The 17,291-nt window shown below is 44.0% G+C and overlaps 1 protein-coding gene across 2 annotated transcripts; it reads right to left on the bottom strand.

Annotated features, from left to right (window-relative positions):
• Positions 1-727: 727 nt before the first annotated feature.
• On the bottom strand, positions 728-16,829 carry Cbr4 (carbonyl reductase 4). Of its 2 annotated transcripts, XM_028881041.2 has the most exons (5): positions 16,525-16,825; positions 14,461-14,581; positions 12,815-12,948; positions 8,701-8,835; positions 728-1,279 (listed from the first exon to the last, which is right to left on the bottom strand). In XM_028881041.2, exons 1-5 carry the CDS (start codon positions 16,664-16,666, stop codon positions 1,101-1,103), a joined length of 711 nt encoding a protein of 236 aa, XP_028736874.1. In that variant the 5' UTR covers positions 16,667-16,825; the 3' UTR covers positions 728-1,100. The 2 variants fall into 2 exon arrangements, with proteins under 2 accessions (XP_028736874.1, XP_037067655.1); XM_037211760.1 differs by lacking the exon at positions 8,701-8,835 and having other exon boundaries at positions 16,525-16,829.
• Positions 16,830-17,291: the final 462 nt, after the last annotated feature.

The raw sequence follows: 17,291 nt of genomic DNA, 5'->3' as shown, positions 1-17,291 counted from the left end.
GGGCTAGAGTGAGATCCTGGCTCAGAAAGAAGATGAAGAAGAGGGGAGTCGGGTAGAGAAAAACAGGAGAAGGGTGGTGTGAGACAGGATGTATGGTGGAGAAGGAAAATCCTCTCTAAGTGCATCTCTTTAACTGACATTTCTTCTCACCTGTATTAAACAAGTGATTGCCTATGCACACACATATGCAATATTACACACAAGGTATGGTGGTACACACCAGGAATCCCAGCCCTAGGGAGATTACAGCCAAGAAAGGCTCACACTGTGGTCAGCCTGGCCCACACTGTGAAATCCTGCCTCAAAACCCAAACCAGAACATAAAGGCGAACCTTAGCAAGGCTGCTCAAGCACTGTCTGCTGATTTGAATGAGGAATGTCCTTATAGATTCATGACTGAACACTTGGTCCCTACTCGGTGGCACTGTTCGGAAAGGTCATGGAACCTTTAGGAGGTGAAGCCTTGCTGGAGGAAGTATGTCACTGGGGGTGGGCTCTGAGGTTTTACAGCCGGGCTCCACTTCCTCTTCCCTCTCTGTGCTTCCTGTGTATGGATAAAATGTGAGCAGCTAACTTCCGGTTCCTACTACCATGCTTTCCCTGACTGCCCTGCATTGATGGATTCCATCCCTCTGGAACCAAAAGCATCAAGAGACCCTTTTCCCCTCTAAGTTGCTTTTGGTTATGGTGTTTTACCACAGCAACAAAAAGTAACTGACAAAAAAAATTGATCTCAATCTTCTGTAAATACTCTTATTTTAGCAACAGCACAAAGTGTGTGTCTTAAAAATCCAGCTTGATACACTTAAACTAGATCACAATCAGACAACAGAATTTTCTGTTTTCAAGGCAAAAATACAAATACTGATGCATATCTCTTACAAAATGTCTATGTACTAAAATTGCTATGGCCTCTAAAGATAGAGGATTCATACCTTTTAGATTACAACCGGTCACACATTGTTGTTTTGAAATATGTTCATACAAAGATAGAACCATTTTTAGTAACAAATGTCACCCACAGAGCTGTGATAGCCTAATTAATAGAAAAATGTGCACATGACCCCAGTCACCAGCCATCAGCACGGAATCATCTCTAATCAGACGGTGAGCTGCAATCCTCCATCCACAACCAGAACATGTCCTGTGATGTACGGCGACTCCAAAAGAAAGACAACCGCATGCGCCACTTCAAGAGCGTCTCCAAAGCGCCCAAGAGGGATGTTTTTCTTTAAATAGTCTTCTTTCAAGTGCTTTGTCATGTCCGTGTGAATGAATCCTGAGAGAGAAATGTTCAGTCAGTTAAAGTATAGACACTAAAGATGGCTGTTCATCTTTTATAAGGAGAGTTTGCTTCTGAGAATGGGACATTATTAATAAACACTGTTAGGAACACCGAATATTGTTAGCAATTAATTAAGTGTACAATTTTATTCACTTTAACTCAGTGACTCTTTATTGAACACAAAAATGCCTGACTCCCAAGTCCATGACAGCTCTTGGCAAACCTAAAGGTAACGCTGTGGAATGTAGTAGGGAGATACAAACATAAATTAAACAGTGCATTCTTTGGACGACTATAATCTACGAGAAAGGAGGCAATTGCTGCATACCCAGTTGTAATGTAATAAAGTCTGGTGAATCCTCCTGTAATGCTATAAATAAAACACTAGAGAAATGATTTTCACACAGGTGGGGGAGAAAGTGAGAAACAGCGTTGAGAGAGGGCATCACAAAGATGGTCCCATGAACAGATTCTGCAGTCCTAATAAGAATTAATCCATTCCATTTACTAAACCAAGATAATTGCTGAGAGGAAGCCGAGGATTCCAAAGTCCACATAAGAAAAACTCTTATGGTCATATCTAATTCTGATAAAAAAAAATATACATAAAAGATGAAATTTTAACTCAATATTGGTATATATGCTATAGAGTATGCAAAGAGCAAGTTCTGCAGAGTGAAATTCAATATATATTCAATAATTCACAATGATAATATGTATGCACACATATACCAGGATCAGCTATAGGTTTAAGACAGTAATTCTCAACCTTTGGGTCACAACCCTTTAGGGGTTCAATGACCTTTTCACAGGGGTCACACATCAAATATCCCATATATCAGTTATTTACATTATAATTCATAACAGTAGCAAAATTACAGTTATGAAGTAGCAATGAAATAATTTCATGGTGGGGGGGTCACAACAACATGAGGAACTGTATTAAAGGGTTACAGCATTAGAAAGGTTGAGAACCACTGATTTAAGAAATTCCTACAAGATTATAGAAACAAATATATATTACTAGTAAAATGTCACCACATAATATCTTGTCTACTAATTAATACTAAAAAAATTGTTTGAGACATGGTCTCACCAGATAGACCAGGCTAGCTAAACTCACATAATCACAGCCGCTGCTCTCGAGTGCTAGGACTGAGGCGTGTGACCATGCCAGCTTTATACTAGTTTTTTTTTTTTTTTTTTTCAAATGCAAACAGTAACTTCATGAAGCAGCAGGTCTGGAAAGTATAGCAAGTGACAAAAAATCAAGAAAAAAAAGTCAAAGTTCACCTACACTCACCACAAAAAGCTCAAATGCTATGTAAAAAAAAAAAAAAAAAAAAAAAAATATGAAATGACAGAAATGGAGATTTCGCATTTGTAATCTTAGAAGTTATGTGTGAACCTTACATCACTACTAGAAACAAGGTGAAATACACATGCCAAAATGCTAGCATTATCATCCGATTATCACCGGACACCAGAGTGACAGTAGTTACCAGAATTATACACCAGATGACGTTCTCTTTGTACTTTGCTTTTGAAGCTGTCTACGCAGATATACATAATCTTTGCACTCAGATAAAAATCATTGAAAAAATATCAACATTATGAGTTACAGATGGTCTATACTGAGGGCCAGAAATAACAAAACTAATGTTGTACTACTTGAGTTTGCCTGTGAGAATATACTGTGAAACACACCCCCCTCTACAATAAAACCTCAGCGCATCTATTTGAAAAGTCAGCAACATTTCCTTTCATCTTGAACACAGGGGTGAGAAGGAAATGAAGACAGACAGCCTCTGTGGACCTTCAACTCCTGAGCAAACCTGCTGTTTGGAGACAGGACCTCACCACATGGCCCTTGCTGTCCGCGAACTCCCCATGTCATCGAGGCTTGTCTCAAACTCAGAGACGCACCTGCCCCTGCCTCCCTCGAGCTGGAACTAAAGGAGCATGCCACCACACCTGGCCCAAAGACGAAGCTTAGTTCTTCCGCGAGGAGCCAGAATCCAGCAGAATCCAATTCTCTTAAGAACCCGTGAGTCTGATGAGATCCAATGCTGTGTGCTAGCCCGCTTCTTTTCAAGGATGCCCCAGAGAAAATGAACCCTATAATCACCTCAGACTATAAAAGTTGACTGAAATAAAATGACTAATATTAGTGCTGACAACTTTGTGTGTTAAAATCCCTAACCTAAGGCTCGGGGGATATTGCAGAAAGGGGTGGGAAGGTCTTAAGCCGGCAGACCAGGATGTGTGCTATGAAATTGGTTTTTTCTGCGTGTGACAGGGAAGCTGAACTCATGACATCTCAACAATGTGATCACCTAAACAAGACCTGCCCAGTGACAATTCCAGCTGACACAGCAGCATGGAAGAGGGGACCCCACAAGGCCTGACCCCGAGATAAGAGCTACGGCCAATTCATGGCTGCTGAGAAAAGGAGAAACAGTTTCCTCCAAGGCTGAGTCCCCAATAGGCTGTCTAATCCCAAGGAGTCAGCCCTGAATACATACACATCCAAGCCACACTAGGAAGAAGGAGCAGGCTGTTATACATGCATAACACGTGTATCTATGTACCAATAATAACTGAAGAGGAGATCATGAATACGAAGGGAGTTGGGAGAAACAGAAGGGGTGGCAGGGGGAGAAGGAAGGGTGGAAATGACATACAGTGTTCACATATAATCTCAAAATTTTTTGAATTAAAAGAAAAAATCTGTTATCTTCTCAAAGAGTTCATGATACAACTGTCTTTTACTCTTTAAAATTCTAACAAAATTGGGCTGGAGAGATGGTTCAGTGGTTAAGAGCACTGGCTGCTCTTCCAGAGGTCCTGAGTTCAATTCCCAGCAACCACACGATGGTGCATAACCATCTATAGTGGGATCTGATAGCCTCTTCTGGAATAAAGGTGTACATGCAGATAGAGCACTCATACTTAAAATAATAAATTCATCTTCTAAAAAAATTCTAACAAAATTGGCATAAAGTGCTTCACATTAACTCCATAAACTCAACAGAAAAGGATGTATTTTAATCTAAAAAACAAACAAAAACAAGCCACAAGAAACCACAGTAGCCATGGCTTATGAACACTCTTGTCAGTAACAGGCTAGCGACTTTCAGGCCGACTTCCCCCTGGCTCTGGTGGTGTTTGCTGTGGTGAGGAGACCACTGGATTCTGGTTCACGAATCAGGATTCTGTTCTCTGCTCTGCGATACTGTAAAGCTGTGAGCCAAGGAGGCTGTGAACTAACTGACACAGTCCATGTATTACAAAAAGAACAAACAGACCAACGATGGCCAGTCCCTGAGGATTCCTTCTGGCTGTGCATGGCTCGATTTTGAATAAGAAGTCATCATGACTGGAAGGTTAGGGAACTGAGAAAAAAAAGAGCCCTCGTTTCTTACATAATTTCTTACACACAAATAGGTGTGTGGCCATCTACTACCCAAAAGGAGTCTCCTGCACAGCTCCAACTTGGAAAACAAGGATATCAGTTGTCAGAGGGACCCTCCGCAGCCTCTCGTCACAGCTATGGACGCATACTAGCAGTGGCGGCGTATCTCACAGAGAGCTGTTGACCATCACTAAACTGTAAAACCTAACACTGCAGTGGGTGGGAAGGGAAGGGAAGGGGCTGGTTAGACGGTTCAGTGGATAACGGCACTTGCTGCAAACACCTGATGACCGGAGTTCAATCCCCAGACCCAGTGATGGAAAGGACAGAGTGTGATGTCCCCTGGCCTCCTCGAGTGGACCACAGCGCATGCACATGTGGCATAAATCACAAATGTTCTGTTTTGGTTTTTTAAGGAAGGGGAGAATTTGCCCTGACACACTAGTTTTTCCTCTTGGATTATGTCTAACGAGAAAATGAACATACATTCCTACAGAGTCTTCTCTTTTATCCGTGGGGTCTTTTTAATTGGTAGACTTTATTTGACTGCACTTTAGGTGTCCAGAACTATGGAACAAAAGCTCCTGTGCTGATCTCACTGCCCTCACCCCTTCCTCCCTCCATTTCTGCCATGGTCAATATCTCACCTGAGTGTGGTTATGTGCTACAGCTAATGAACAGTACAGACACATTACAAGTCCGCAGAATCCTTGAGGGTCACCCTGTAGTGTATATATAGGCTTCAGCAAATGCTGTTGTCATGTTATCCACCATTACAGTAACATGCGCAGTAGTTGTTCTGACCTGCCCTCTCTGCAGCCTTTCAGACCTCATCTGTCTGCTCCAGTTCACTGGAAATTAAATAAGAAATGTTAAGCTAATCTCCTAGGACAAATCACTTGGGCTGTACCAAATGTCAATGTTATCGTATGCCAATGCTCATGCATGTCTCCCTTAGAAATACATTCACAGCCCAAAGCACTACATATCAATTATCTCTTAGGTACCCCACCCCCTCTATCAGAGAGCTGAGAGGAGATATTAGTGGTCCCCAAACATCTTATACACCTATCATCATGCTGTTTCCTCTCCAGTTCAAGTCTTCTTTCCTCAGCCCCAAAAGATACTCCCCCTATCATTCCTATTTGTAAAGCTCTGGGAAGTTTGCTCTGCTAGCCTACTTTTGCTATCCCTGCATTTACCAAGACTTAAATGGCTATAAAAACTATAAACTACCAGTAGGTGCCACTGTCCAACAGAGGATGCTGCTGCATTACTTCCCTGGACACTTAGAGATTTCCAACTGGCTACAAAGCCACCAACCCTTAGACCAAGAAACAGTAAGTGAAAGGACATGTAATCGAGCAGCTCAGAACCAAGACACTACACTTCACTACCGGATATACAATCACACACCCAGCATGGGGGTGAGAAGTGGTGTCTGAGGATCAAACTCAGGGCCTAGGGCATGCTGGGCAACTAGGCCGCACCCCAAAGCCCACTTTTAAAATATGAACTCTTTAGAGTCTGGGATACTCTGACTCCTAAAAGCAAGCATGTAGTTCTTGTCCAGTGAGAATTTGTATTTATAATATCTGAAGAAGGTACATGTCATTGATTCATTTTGACTAGTAATTGACTACAGTCAATCTATCAACTATTACTTCTCATATTCATCGATTTCAATTATTGTGATTCATCTATGATGACAACTTTCCTTTATGAGTAGTAAATACCAAAGCTTAGCAAGTACTTTAAAGAACAAGATCTTTAAAGAGCAGTCAAGGATTTAGGACAGAGTGACAGTCTAACTCATTATTTACCTTGTTCCCAGGTTTTCCTCCTACAATTTGTTTTTCAACTGTTTTCCTACTAATTAGAACCTCCACCTGAAGTGAATCAAGAAAACGGAACATAAAGAGGAACAAAGCAGAGGCCTTAGGGCTGGAAAGAACGGCTTAGGTATTCGCACTGGACCTGCAGTCCGGACACCTGGGACCCACACCAAAGCCAGGCATGGCAGACTCAGGGAAGACAAACAGATCACAGGGTCTCGCTAAGCTTAAACAGCAAGCTTCATGTTCAGTGAGAGACCCTGTCTCAAAAAATACAGTGGAGAAGTGACTGACTGGCTTCCACCTGGGAGTACATGGGTAAGTACATCCGTAAGTGCACGTTTGTTAGCTCTGTTTATGGATCTCGTGAAGAAGCTGGTATATCTTAATATCAAAATCAAGTCAATAAATAACCTATAGAACTGATTTAATCTTGTCATTTCAATCTGTACTATGGAACATTTTATACACACACACACACACACACACACACACACACACACACACACACACACACACACTATAATATTACAAAGGCCACTCTACTAAGTGGCCATGTTTTAGCAACAGATTTTTTAGCCCCAATGTGATTGCACTGGAAAAATAAGATCTTTACAAAGGACTCTATGGCACTTGCATAACACCTTTAAAACTTCTCCCCTGTATACAAGCTGGATTTCCAGCGTTCATCCCATTGCCTTGACAACTAATCCACAGTGGACATCCTTCAGCATCTCCCTAGTGTGGTACCCATCACTATTCTACCTCCAGCACTTGACATCGCAGTGATTTGTTCGTTTATGTCTTCCCAACTGTATTCTGCATCTTGCAGCAGAAATATCTCATTCATTTTTATTACCCTTGGACCTAGCACAGCCCTGGCATAGAGGAAGGCACCCCAGGACATCCGCTGCACGATTCTGTGAATTGGAAAGAAGGGCCTTCCTCTCAGCTAGTCGGCTTTTACATCACCAAGAAATGGAATTAACTCCTCATTACTCAGTCCAGTGCAACCCCGCAAAGAGAAAGGGCAAGCGCAAGCCATTCCACACCACAAATCAACCACCCTGTAGATGGGGATGGCTGGCTCAGCCAACGCCGACCGTGACGGCCTGCACGGAGCATACAGAAGCAGAAAGCCAGGCCAACATAATGACATGGAATTACAAGGAAAGCTTTTCTTGGGAGCCTTTATCTTTTCCCTTCAAAAATCTGACATCTGAGCTGTAAAAACCTTCCGTAGTGCTCATGGATTTGGAATGTCTCAACTCAGCTAGCCTGAGACCAAACAGTGAGCTGGGGTGAAGGCATGTTACGCAGCAAACAGGTTCACAGAACATCCTGAAAAACACCTGCCAGCTCCGTGTGAGCAGCAACTCTCAGGTCCCAGCTGGAGCCAGGAGGGAGTTAAAAGAGAAAGGAGACAGAGGTCCACAGCAGTGCACTCGCCTACAAACGGCCAGCCACTCCAACAGGAGATTAATTCTTAAGTATTTAAAACTGCGGGACAAAGAGACCGTATCGAGGTGTGGCTTAGCAGTGAGACATAGATCTGAATTATGGCATCTTTTTATTAGCAAATGGCAAATAATATACAAGTGGAAAAAAGGGGGATAATAAGGAAATAAATACATAAACAAGTAAGAAACTAGAGAATCCCAGATCATTTAGAGAAAAGACAATAGCAGAAGGATTCAACGACATAAATATTACGATTCAAAGGAAACCTTGGGGACATTATTTTTTCAGCTTTCCACGAAATGGCCAGGTAGCTTTAGGTAAATTACGTTGAACCTGGTCCCAATCTTCTAAAATGTCAGTGTGGCTGCAATAAGCCAGGTGTGGTAGAGCAAGCCTACAATCCCAGCACTCCAGAGCACGGTGAAGACCCCGGCTCGAAACACAAGATGACCGCCATGGTTCTCTCACCATAATGTATTCCCTAACTTGGGCAAAATTTAAAAGTAAAGACTTTGATGTAAAACATGAGGTACAAGAAAAGTTTTTTAGTCACTAGTCCATTATTTCTTTCTACAGTGATTTTTAGAGAGACACTACCCAAATGTCAATTAAAGACTAGCAATTTACCAATTAATGGGCAAATAAATGGCCTTTCTTTATGGCACTAAACCATAGTACAGTTATTGTACGAAGTCCTCACTGACCTGGCGCAACCACATTGACTCTGATTTTCTTCCGCGCGACCTCCTTAGCGAGTGAGCGTGAAAACCCAATGAGCCCTCCTTTGCTGGCGCTGTACGCCGACTGGCCCACGTTGCCTTTGAAACCAATGATACTTCCTGCTCGGAAAGAAGAAATGGAGTAAGTGTGAGCCGATGGGCTTGTTATTTGAAAATTCACATACTGTACAGTCAACAAACCAGAAAGGGAAACCCACCTTCCTCCACTCTTGGCTAACATGAGTATCTCTAAGTATTGTCCTTTAAGGAGTAGCATTTAAAGGGCTCAACCAGACCCAGACACACAGGGCAAACAGAAACGAAAAGAAAAAGGTGTAAATCCCCCAGGAACAGGGAAGAGGCTTACATGATTTGTTATGTATGTGAAAGATTGGAAGAGGTCGGGGAGGAATGCTGGTCTGACGATGTGATTGTATGAATGAGAAAAGTCCCCCGAGGCTCAGACAGCTGAACACCTGGCCCCCGGGGGGTGTCGCTGTTTGGGGAGTTTTCGGAGGTGTGGCCTTGCTGGAAGTGTGTCATCGGGGAGGGGTGGGCTCTAGGAGTAGATCGCTTCACCCTGCTCCCAGTTCTCTCTCTACTTCAGGCTTGGGGTGGAGAGGCTGTCTGTCACCTCTCAGCTTCCTGCTTCTCCCACCATGCCTGCCTCTTGCCTCCCCACCATGATGGACATCATGGTGTCCGTAAGGGACCAAGCGCCAAAATAGACTCTCTCTTTTATAAGTATTCTTGGTCATGGTGTTTTTATCACAGCAGCAGCAAGGTAACAAGCACAGGCAGAAGTAAGATAGAGCCAGAAGATGTAAAATGAAGGCTGATTCACTTTATGATTCTATTGTAGATATGAATGAGTATTCACGTTCACCCACAAGAGGAGTCCAGTACATTTCAACTACTGTCAATCAAAATCAACCATACAAACTTCCTAACAGTGCAATTTTGCTACTTTTGTTTATATTTACCTTGTACTTGCTAATAAACATTACTCAGTGACCTTGTCTAATAAATATGTAAGAATAATTTATAATTCAAATATCAATTTATGCAAATACATGCTTGCAAAACAGAAATAGGGAAGTAATTTTCTGCACCACTGGCCTGTGCTTACAATATAAAAATTGAACAGGAACCTAACACACACACACACACACACACACACACACAACACACACACACACACACACAAAATTGAAATTACTTTAGAAAAAGAGAATATTCTCCTTTTTTATTATAATCAAGAAGCCCAATGTTAAAATGTTTACTTGTATTAGACAGTAAACCATTGCTTTATGACAGTAACTTGCCCCAAGAAATACACTGTAAGGTGGGTTCACAGGGGTGCAAGCACCCCAGAGCATGCTTACATAACGCAAGCTGTTACAGTCCACTTCCTCTGCACTGTATGGTATTTCCCACTGTGCCCAAGCTACAAACCTATGTAACATGAATGCACAGATCGGCAAACAATGACAGGCACACATGTATCTAAGCATGAAGAAGAACAGTAAAAATAGTAAAAATAATCTACAGAACAACTGCCACGTATCTGTCCTTCACCAACTGACTTGTCACATGTACATCACCAAATGTGCGCCCTCAGTTAAGACAGGAAGAGAACAGTGCGGCACAGGAAGAAGGACAAGCCATCAGGTGAAGGAGAAGGGTGGACAGGAAAAGGGGTGTGGGGGAGAAAGAAAGACAAAAGCCAAGATCCAGGCATGGCAGAATGGTCCAATGGGAAGCTTCGTAACTAGCAATCAGACCACACTCCGTTTTCATTTGGTCAAAGTCATGACTTCTGAATAGCAACCAATCTCCAAGTTCAGCCTTTTCTGTGGTACTTTTCTATAGAATAAGTATGTCCACTTATAAATACACCAGTCTTAGCAACATTCTAAGATTTGGGGGACTTAGGTTTCTGAAACTTATCTAAAATGCAAGCATCTTAACAAATATGCCCTGTGATATCCAGGCACAGTCTTGGGTCTGTGTGGCGGGTCTTAAGAACCCCAAATCTGAAGTGGCTGGGTCCGAAGGTCACAGGTTCTCAATTCCTCCTAGGAGAGAGCTTTAACCAGCACTGTAACTCTTCTGTAGCTGTTCAAGGTATTGCTTGTCACTTAAAAATAAAAAGCAGACGGTCTGCTACAATTTTCAAATTCTAAACTGAAATTAAATCCCATGTTACTCTGCACTCTCCACTCTTCAGGCACGCATCCTGCCTCTTCCTTGTGGCTCCAACAAAGTAAAGGCTGCTTCCCTCCACTCTGAAAAGCGGAGGTTTATTTAATCTTCCTTAAATCTTGACACTAGACCGATCAGTGATCCATGCAATTGCTATAAATAATTATTATGTAGCCTCCATGTCTACAAGTTTTCTTTTTAATTTGAAAAATTAGTTTGGCTATCTTTGTAATTTTTAAAGATAAAATATAATGACATCATTTTCTATCTCCTTCTTCCAACCCTCTCATTTGCCCCCTCACAATACCTCAAATTAAGACTCTTTTTCTCGGGGGCTGGAGAGATGGCTCAGCGGTTAAGAGCACTGACTGCTCTTCCAGAGGTCCTGAGTTTAATTCCCAGCAACCACATGGTGGCTCACAACCATCTGTAATGAGATCTGGTACCCTCTTCTGGCCTGCAGTCACATATGCTGTATACATAATAAATAAATAAATAAATCTTTAAAAAAAATAAATAATGGAGAAATTAAAAAAAAAAAAAAAAAAAAGACTCTTTTTCTCAGCCAGGCAGTGGTGGCACACGCCTTTAATCCCAGCACTCGGGAGGCAGAGGCAGGCAGATCTCTGTGAGTTCGAGGCCAGCCTGGGCTACCAAGTGTGTTCCAGGAAAGGCGCAAAGCTACACAGAGAAACCCTGTCTCAAAAAACCAAAAAAAAAAGAGATTCCTTTTCTCTTTGTTATTATTATTGTTACATATATAGAAATACATAAAAACAACCTGTTGAGTCTTTTTAGTGCTGCTTGAATGTAATGGTATCAGGCCTGACCACTTGGTATTGGATGACCAATCAGATGGCTCATCCCTGGGAAGGCTATTTCTCCTGTTCTCAGCAGGCCGTGGTTTCCTGCAGTTCTTTGTTTAGGGGTAGGACCCCTTGAGATTCCCCCCTTCTGTCTTAGCAATGTCTACTGTGGTGGTCTGAAAGAAAATGGCCCCCAAAGGGAATGGCACCATTAGGAGGTGCAGACTTATAAGAGGAGGTGTGGCCTTGTTGGAGGAAGTGTGTCACTGTGGAGGTGGGCTTTGAGGTCTCGTATATGCTTAAGCCACGCCCAATAAGACAGACTACTTCCTGTTGCCCGTGAGTAAAGATATAAGAATTCTCAGCACCTTCTCCAACACCATGTCTGCCTGCACACTGCCAGGCTCCCTGCCATGATGATAATATACTGAACCTCTGAAACTGTAAGCCGCCACCTCAATTAAATGTTTTCCTTGTAAGAGTTGCCATGCTCATGGTGTCTCCTCACAGCAATAAAACCCCTAACTAAGACATATACTGATATATCACCATCCATGTCTTGTTTAGGCAGCCATATTGCTGTGGTATCATGCATGTAGCATCCTGGTCATTTCTAGGAAACACAATCTCACGGTACATTATCTGGCCCTTTGGCTGTCATTATAGGTTTGACAAAAAAAGAAAAGAAAATGAGATGCCTGATTTCTCTTGAAAATTGAAGATTCTGACAAAATTGGTATGGCATTCATATACAGCAAGTCTACTAGACTTGCGCAGCTGTGGTCCCTCCCATTCCATACAGTCTTGGAACACTGAATCTAGACGTCACTTATCATATGGCGTTTACTGTCGTTTTTTAATACTTGGCAAGTCAGTCATTTAATGCTCACTGACTCCTGTGGGGATGTGCATCTGTGAATTCTGTCTCCTTCACTGAGCAGTTAAATATTTTCCCCACAGATAACAAAGGGATCCACAATTTCACTGTTGATCAAGTAAATCAGTGGACTAAGTACTCTGATGTTTATATGCAATATAAATAATATAACATAAGATAACGCAATCAAGCCACGAGGGTGGGAACTCACCTACATTAACGATGGAGCCACCCTGCTTAATCATCGTCCTCATGGCAGCTTTGCAGGTCAGCATGGAGCCCAAGAGGTTAGTGTGAAGCTGAGACACCATATCTTCAGTTCTTGTTCTTACGAAAAGAGCATCTCTAGAGGAAAGAAGCAACAGAAACATCAACAAGTACATCAAAGAATCCCAGTTGGGGGGCGGGGGGGGAGCTAGGGAACCGGCGGAGTTAAGAGTTCCAACTGCTCTTTCGGGAGAACCGAGTTCCGTTCCCAGCACCCATGTCAGGAAGCTCACAACCACCTGGAACTCCAGCTCCAAGGTACTCAACATCCACTTCAGGACTCCACAGGCAACTGCACTCATATGCACATTCTCATACACACACACACACACACACAGACACACACACACACGCACACACGCACGCACGCACACCCACACACACAAAATTTTAAAATGGCAAAAGCAAATCTTTTAAAAAATCAAGTCAAAACGTATGTACAAGTCTGATTTAAAATACAGTATAAGCTATGCTTTCTAGCTAAGTGCTGGGCCATCCCACTTTGAACCTCACTTTAAACCACTAAAGTAGCTGCTGATGAGCCAGAGAGAAATCGCGTGGTGGCAGGATCCTCTGCCTCTCTACTGGAGTGGCAAACGCTGCCAGTGGCTAAACACAGGATCAAGCAACCAAATGGCCCAAGCAACTGCCAGTTTTGCCTTGTTTAATGAGACTGTGAATCTAAATACTGTTCCCTAAACTCCGCTTTTAAAAAAGGCAGCCCTCTACCCTATTATTATTATTACATTTATCATTCTATATACTAGATTAGGGGTAAGCTCGTGATGACCAATGGAACTCAGAACACTGGTTTCCTATGAGAAAAGATTAAGTGGTCTTCTGGCATGCTGGGCCATGTGCTGGTGGTGATGGTATGTTAGGATGGATCCAACCGGACATTTATCTCAACATAGAAGAATAAGGCTCAGTGATTGAGAGCACATACTTATCTTAGAGGACCCGAGGCCAGTTCCCAGCACCCATATCAAGTAGCTCACAACGGCCTGTATCTCCAGCTCCATGGCTCTTTTAGTCTCTGCGGGAACCTACACACATGTACATACTAACAAACAGACACACATGCATGCACCTAATCTTTTTAATAAAAGAATGTACGGATTGACAGTTTTCAAAGCATGTCTTTTCAACTAGAAGTAAAAACAGCCTAACACATTACCCCATACTACTTATGGTGGTTTGTATGAGAATGGTCCCCATGGGCTCATAGATTTGAATGCCTGGTCCCCACTTTGGGCCCAAGTTTGGGAAGGATTAGGGAGTGCGGCCTGGTTGGAGGAGGCATGTCACTGGGAGTGGGCTTTGAGGTTTCCAGACTGGTCCGTTCCCATTGTGCCCAGCTCTGCCTCCTACATGCAGATCACGATGAGTCTGCAGCTGTTGCTGCTACCCTGACTTTACTCCACTAACATGACTCCAGGACTCCGAAACCATTCCTCAGTTCAACACTTTATTTTATACATTGCCTCGGTCATGGTATTTCGTCACGGCAATGGAAAAATAAGACATGGACCGATTAAGAAAAATCTCTTTTGAAAAGATATAAGAAATTTACCTTCATCTTTGACCAACCTGTTAATACCAGCTGCATTTACCAAGAAATTTACTGGACCTAAATGCTTCTCCATCTCTTCAAATGTATTCTGAACATCCTGTTCTTTAGCGACATCACAGCTAAATGCCAAATGGTTTCCTACAAGACAAAGTGAAATCAGAATTGCCTACAGATCTGAATTGGAATTTTGAATGTATCTACTATATGATTAGCCTATAAGGCAACCCGGTGTTGAGCCTAGAGATGACCGCATGTTGTGGGTTCCTGTCCTCATGGACCATCTAATGAAAGGGACAGAGTGGGCAGGAGTGAAGAAGAAATAGAGAGGTTTGTTTCTTCCTTCTTGTTGTGTTTGTTTTTGCTCTGAGACAAGGTCTTACTGTGCTGCCGAGGCTAGCCTCAAAACTCAGCCTGAGATTACAGTGGGCACATGAAATACGATATCACAGAAAACTAACTTGAACTTTGGCGTTTTCTGGCTGGGCGTAGTGGTACCAGGCTATCCACCATGCCAGGGTTTGCTGGATTCACAAGTTGAAGGCTATCCTGGGTAGGTGAGACCTCAGATCCTTAGGAAGAAATAAGCTTAGAATGTTTAAAAACACAAACAGTCCGGGCCAGCAAGATGGTTCATCGGGTGAGGGTACTTTCCACTAAGCCTGATGATCTGGATTAAACCCTTCGGATTCACATGGTGGGAGGAGAGAGCAGGCTGTCCCCTGACTTGTACATGTGCACGATGGCACATACATACCCACCCACCTAAGTTGAAAAGAAAAATTCACTTTTAAAACCTGCAATAAAATCTGGGCATGGTAACTAGCACATGCCTGCATTCCCAGCACTGAGACAGGAAACTGGGGCTGTAAGCTTGTGTGGCCAGCATGGGCAGAGGAGGTGGCTCAGTAGAGCTCTGAGTGTGGTCTCCATCACCACACACAAGCCATTATACTTCAAAGGAAAGGAATGCTCTATTTAACAAGCTCCCGTGTTCATTCCCATGCCCTTCACTTATGATAAGGATACGCCTCACTGTGTAGCCAAGTTGAAACAACGGTACGTTGGAGAGCCACAGGAACAGGTGTTAGCACCACAGAGCACCGTCGAGTGTCAGTTGTCTGGCCAACTGAAGGCAGGGCTGACTCGGGGCTGGAGCTTGTGCTCACACCCGGGATGTACAGATCCCACACGGTGTTCCCCTGTGTTCCCAGCACTGAGGAGGCAGAGGACGGATCTGGATCCAAGGGGAGCCTAGGCTGCACAGTGAGGCCCAGGGTCAGAGAAAGTAGGCTGGGAGTAGACATCGCACGTAGGTTCAAAGCGTGCTTTGTCCTAAAGATGTCACTGGCACAGCACAGGAAGGTGTAGTCTCAGCAGCGGGGCCATTGAGGCACAAGAATCACGAGTTCAAAGCCAGTCTGAGTTACATATCAAGATTGCTTCCATATAAGTAAATAAATAGAGCAGACACCCGACACACCCTCAGATCTCTAAGACCCAATGCTTTTCCGACAGTGACATGTATTTTTTTTTCTCCATTCTAGTAACCACACTGCCTTCCGTGTTGTCTTCTCACAATCATCGAGACTTGAACTTGCAATTCAATGACAAATCCGTTATTAATAATCGGGGTGGGGGTTGGGGAGGGCTGGAATTGGAATGCAATTTAAAGGACCTGGCGAAACAAATTAGTAACTTATTAAAAGTGTTTGATCAGCTTGGGGAAAGCAGCCCTGACCTAGCAACTGGCTTGCTACTTAAAGAGTTTCTCTTTGACATACTGTTGTGTGCCTTCGCATGGGGCAAGGAGAGCCCACAGCCAAATACAAGCTAGCCGCTTCTACCCGGCAGCCTGACCTTCCTGACTTCACTCCTTTCGGTCAGATCGCGTCCGGTTCGCTCCTACCAGAGGCCGGAGCAAGGACGGCTCTCGATGTCAGTCCTGGCCGCGGGGTGACAGCCCCACTGAGGACTTGGTCCTGGGTCGCGAGCGATCAGGTTCACAGTCTGATCTACAGGGCCAGGGACCCGGGGGCTGGTGGACTCAGGCTCGATGGCTGGCACCATCTCCCGGTACCTACCGCCGAGCTCGCCGGCGGTGGCTTTGGCCACTTCCAGGTTTCTGGCGACGATCGCCAGACGATAGCCCTTCTGTGCCATGAGCTGAGCTACAGCCCTGCCGATCCCCCGGGAGCCTCCAAACACCGCACAGACTTTGTCCATCTTGGACCCCCGGACGGGCCAGAAGGATCCCTGGGAGTCAGAACGCCTAATAAAAGGAACAGCTGTAAGGGGGAGCAAAAAAACGAGTAAGCACTACCCTTCGAACAGCCCGACTCCGGGCCACCAAACAGGGCGCGAAGAGTTAGACGTCGGCGCGCACGGGCTCGTCGGTGTTGCATTGCATGCTGGGACTTGAAGTCCTCGCGGTGAGGCCTCCGCCCGCCCGCGCCTGTGAGCATTGCAGGAACGTCGCTGCTGGCTGCCTCTTCCCACGCCTTGGATAGCCGGTTGGCACTACGGTTCAGGGGACCAAAGGTCATTTACTAAGAGATAATAGAGTTGCCAAAACCGTGGGCTTTCCAGACCGTAATTAGCAGCTACATTATGTCCTTTTGGGTGTGGACGTGTCCTGGCTTATCTACGATTTTTACTGTAGTCAAAACCTGTTGGAGAAATATGAGGTCGTCGTCCCCCGCCACCCCAAGTTACCGCAACATTATTATGAGGGTGGATGTCCTGTCGAAAAACACTAGCCGGACGTGGTGGCATAGGCCTGTACTTCCCGAACTCAGAAGGTTAGGGCAGAGGGATCACCGAGAGTTCAAGGCCAGCCTGGTCTACAAAG

This window comes from Peromyscus leucopus, chromosome 17, assembly GCF_004664715.2.
Source record: "Peromyscus leucopus breed LL Stock chromosome 17, UCI_PerLeu_2.1, whole genome shotgun sequence".
Classification (NCBI taxonomy): Eukaryota; Metazoa; Chordata; class Mammalia; order Rodentia; family Cricetidae; genus Peromyscus; species Peromyscus leucopus.
This window is presented reverse-complemented; position numbering and strand designations above follow the sequence as displayed.

What these genes read in the sequence shown, in the direction of transcription:
- Cbr4 (XM_028881041.2), bottom strand. Translation starts at nt 16,666, where the DNA reads ATGGACAAAGTCTGTGCGGTGTTTGGAGGCTCCCGGGGGATCGGCAGG. An exon ending in AATGCAGCTGGTATTAACAG is followed by an intron (nt 12,949 to 14,460) that starts GTTGGTCAAAGA and finishes TCTTTCCTCTAG; the next exon opens with AGATGCTCTTTTCGTAAGAA. An exon ending in AGTCAATGTGGTTGCGCCAG is followed by an intron (nt 1,280 to 8,700) that starts GTCAGTGAGGAC and finishes TTTCTCTCTCAG; the next exon opens with GATTCATTCACACGGACATG.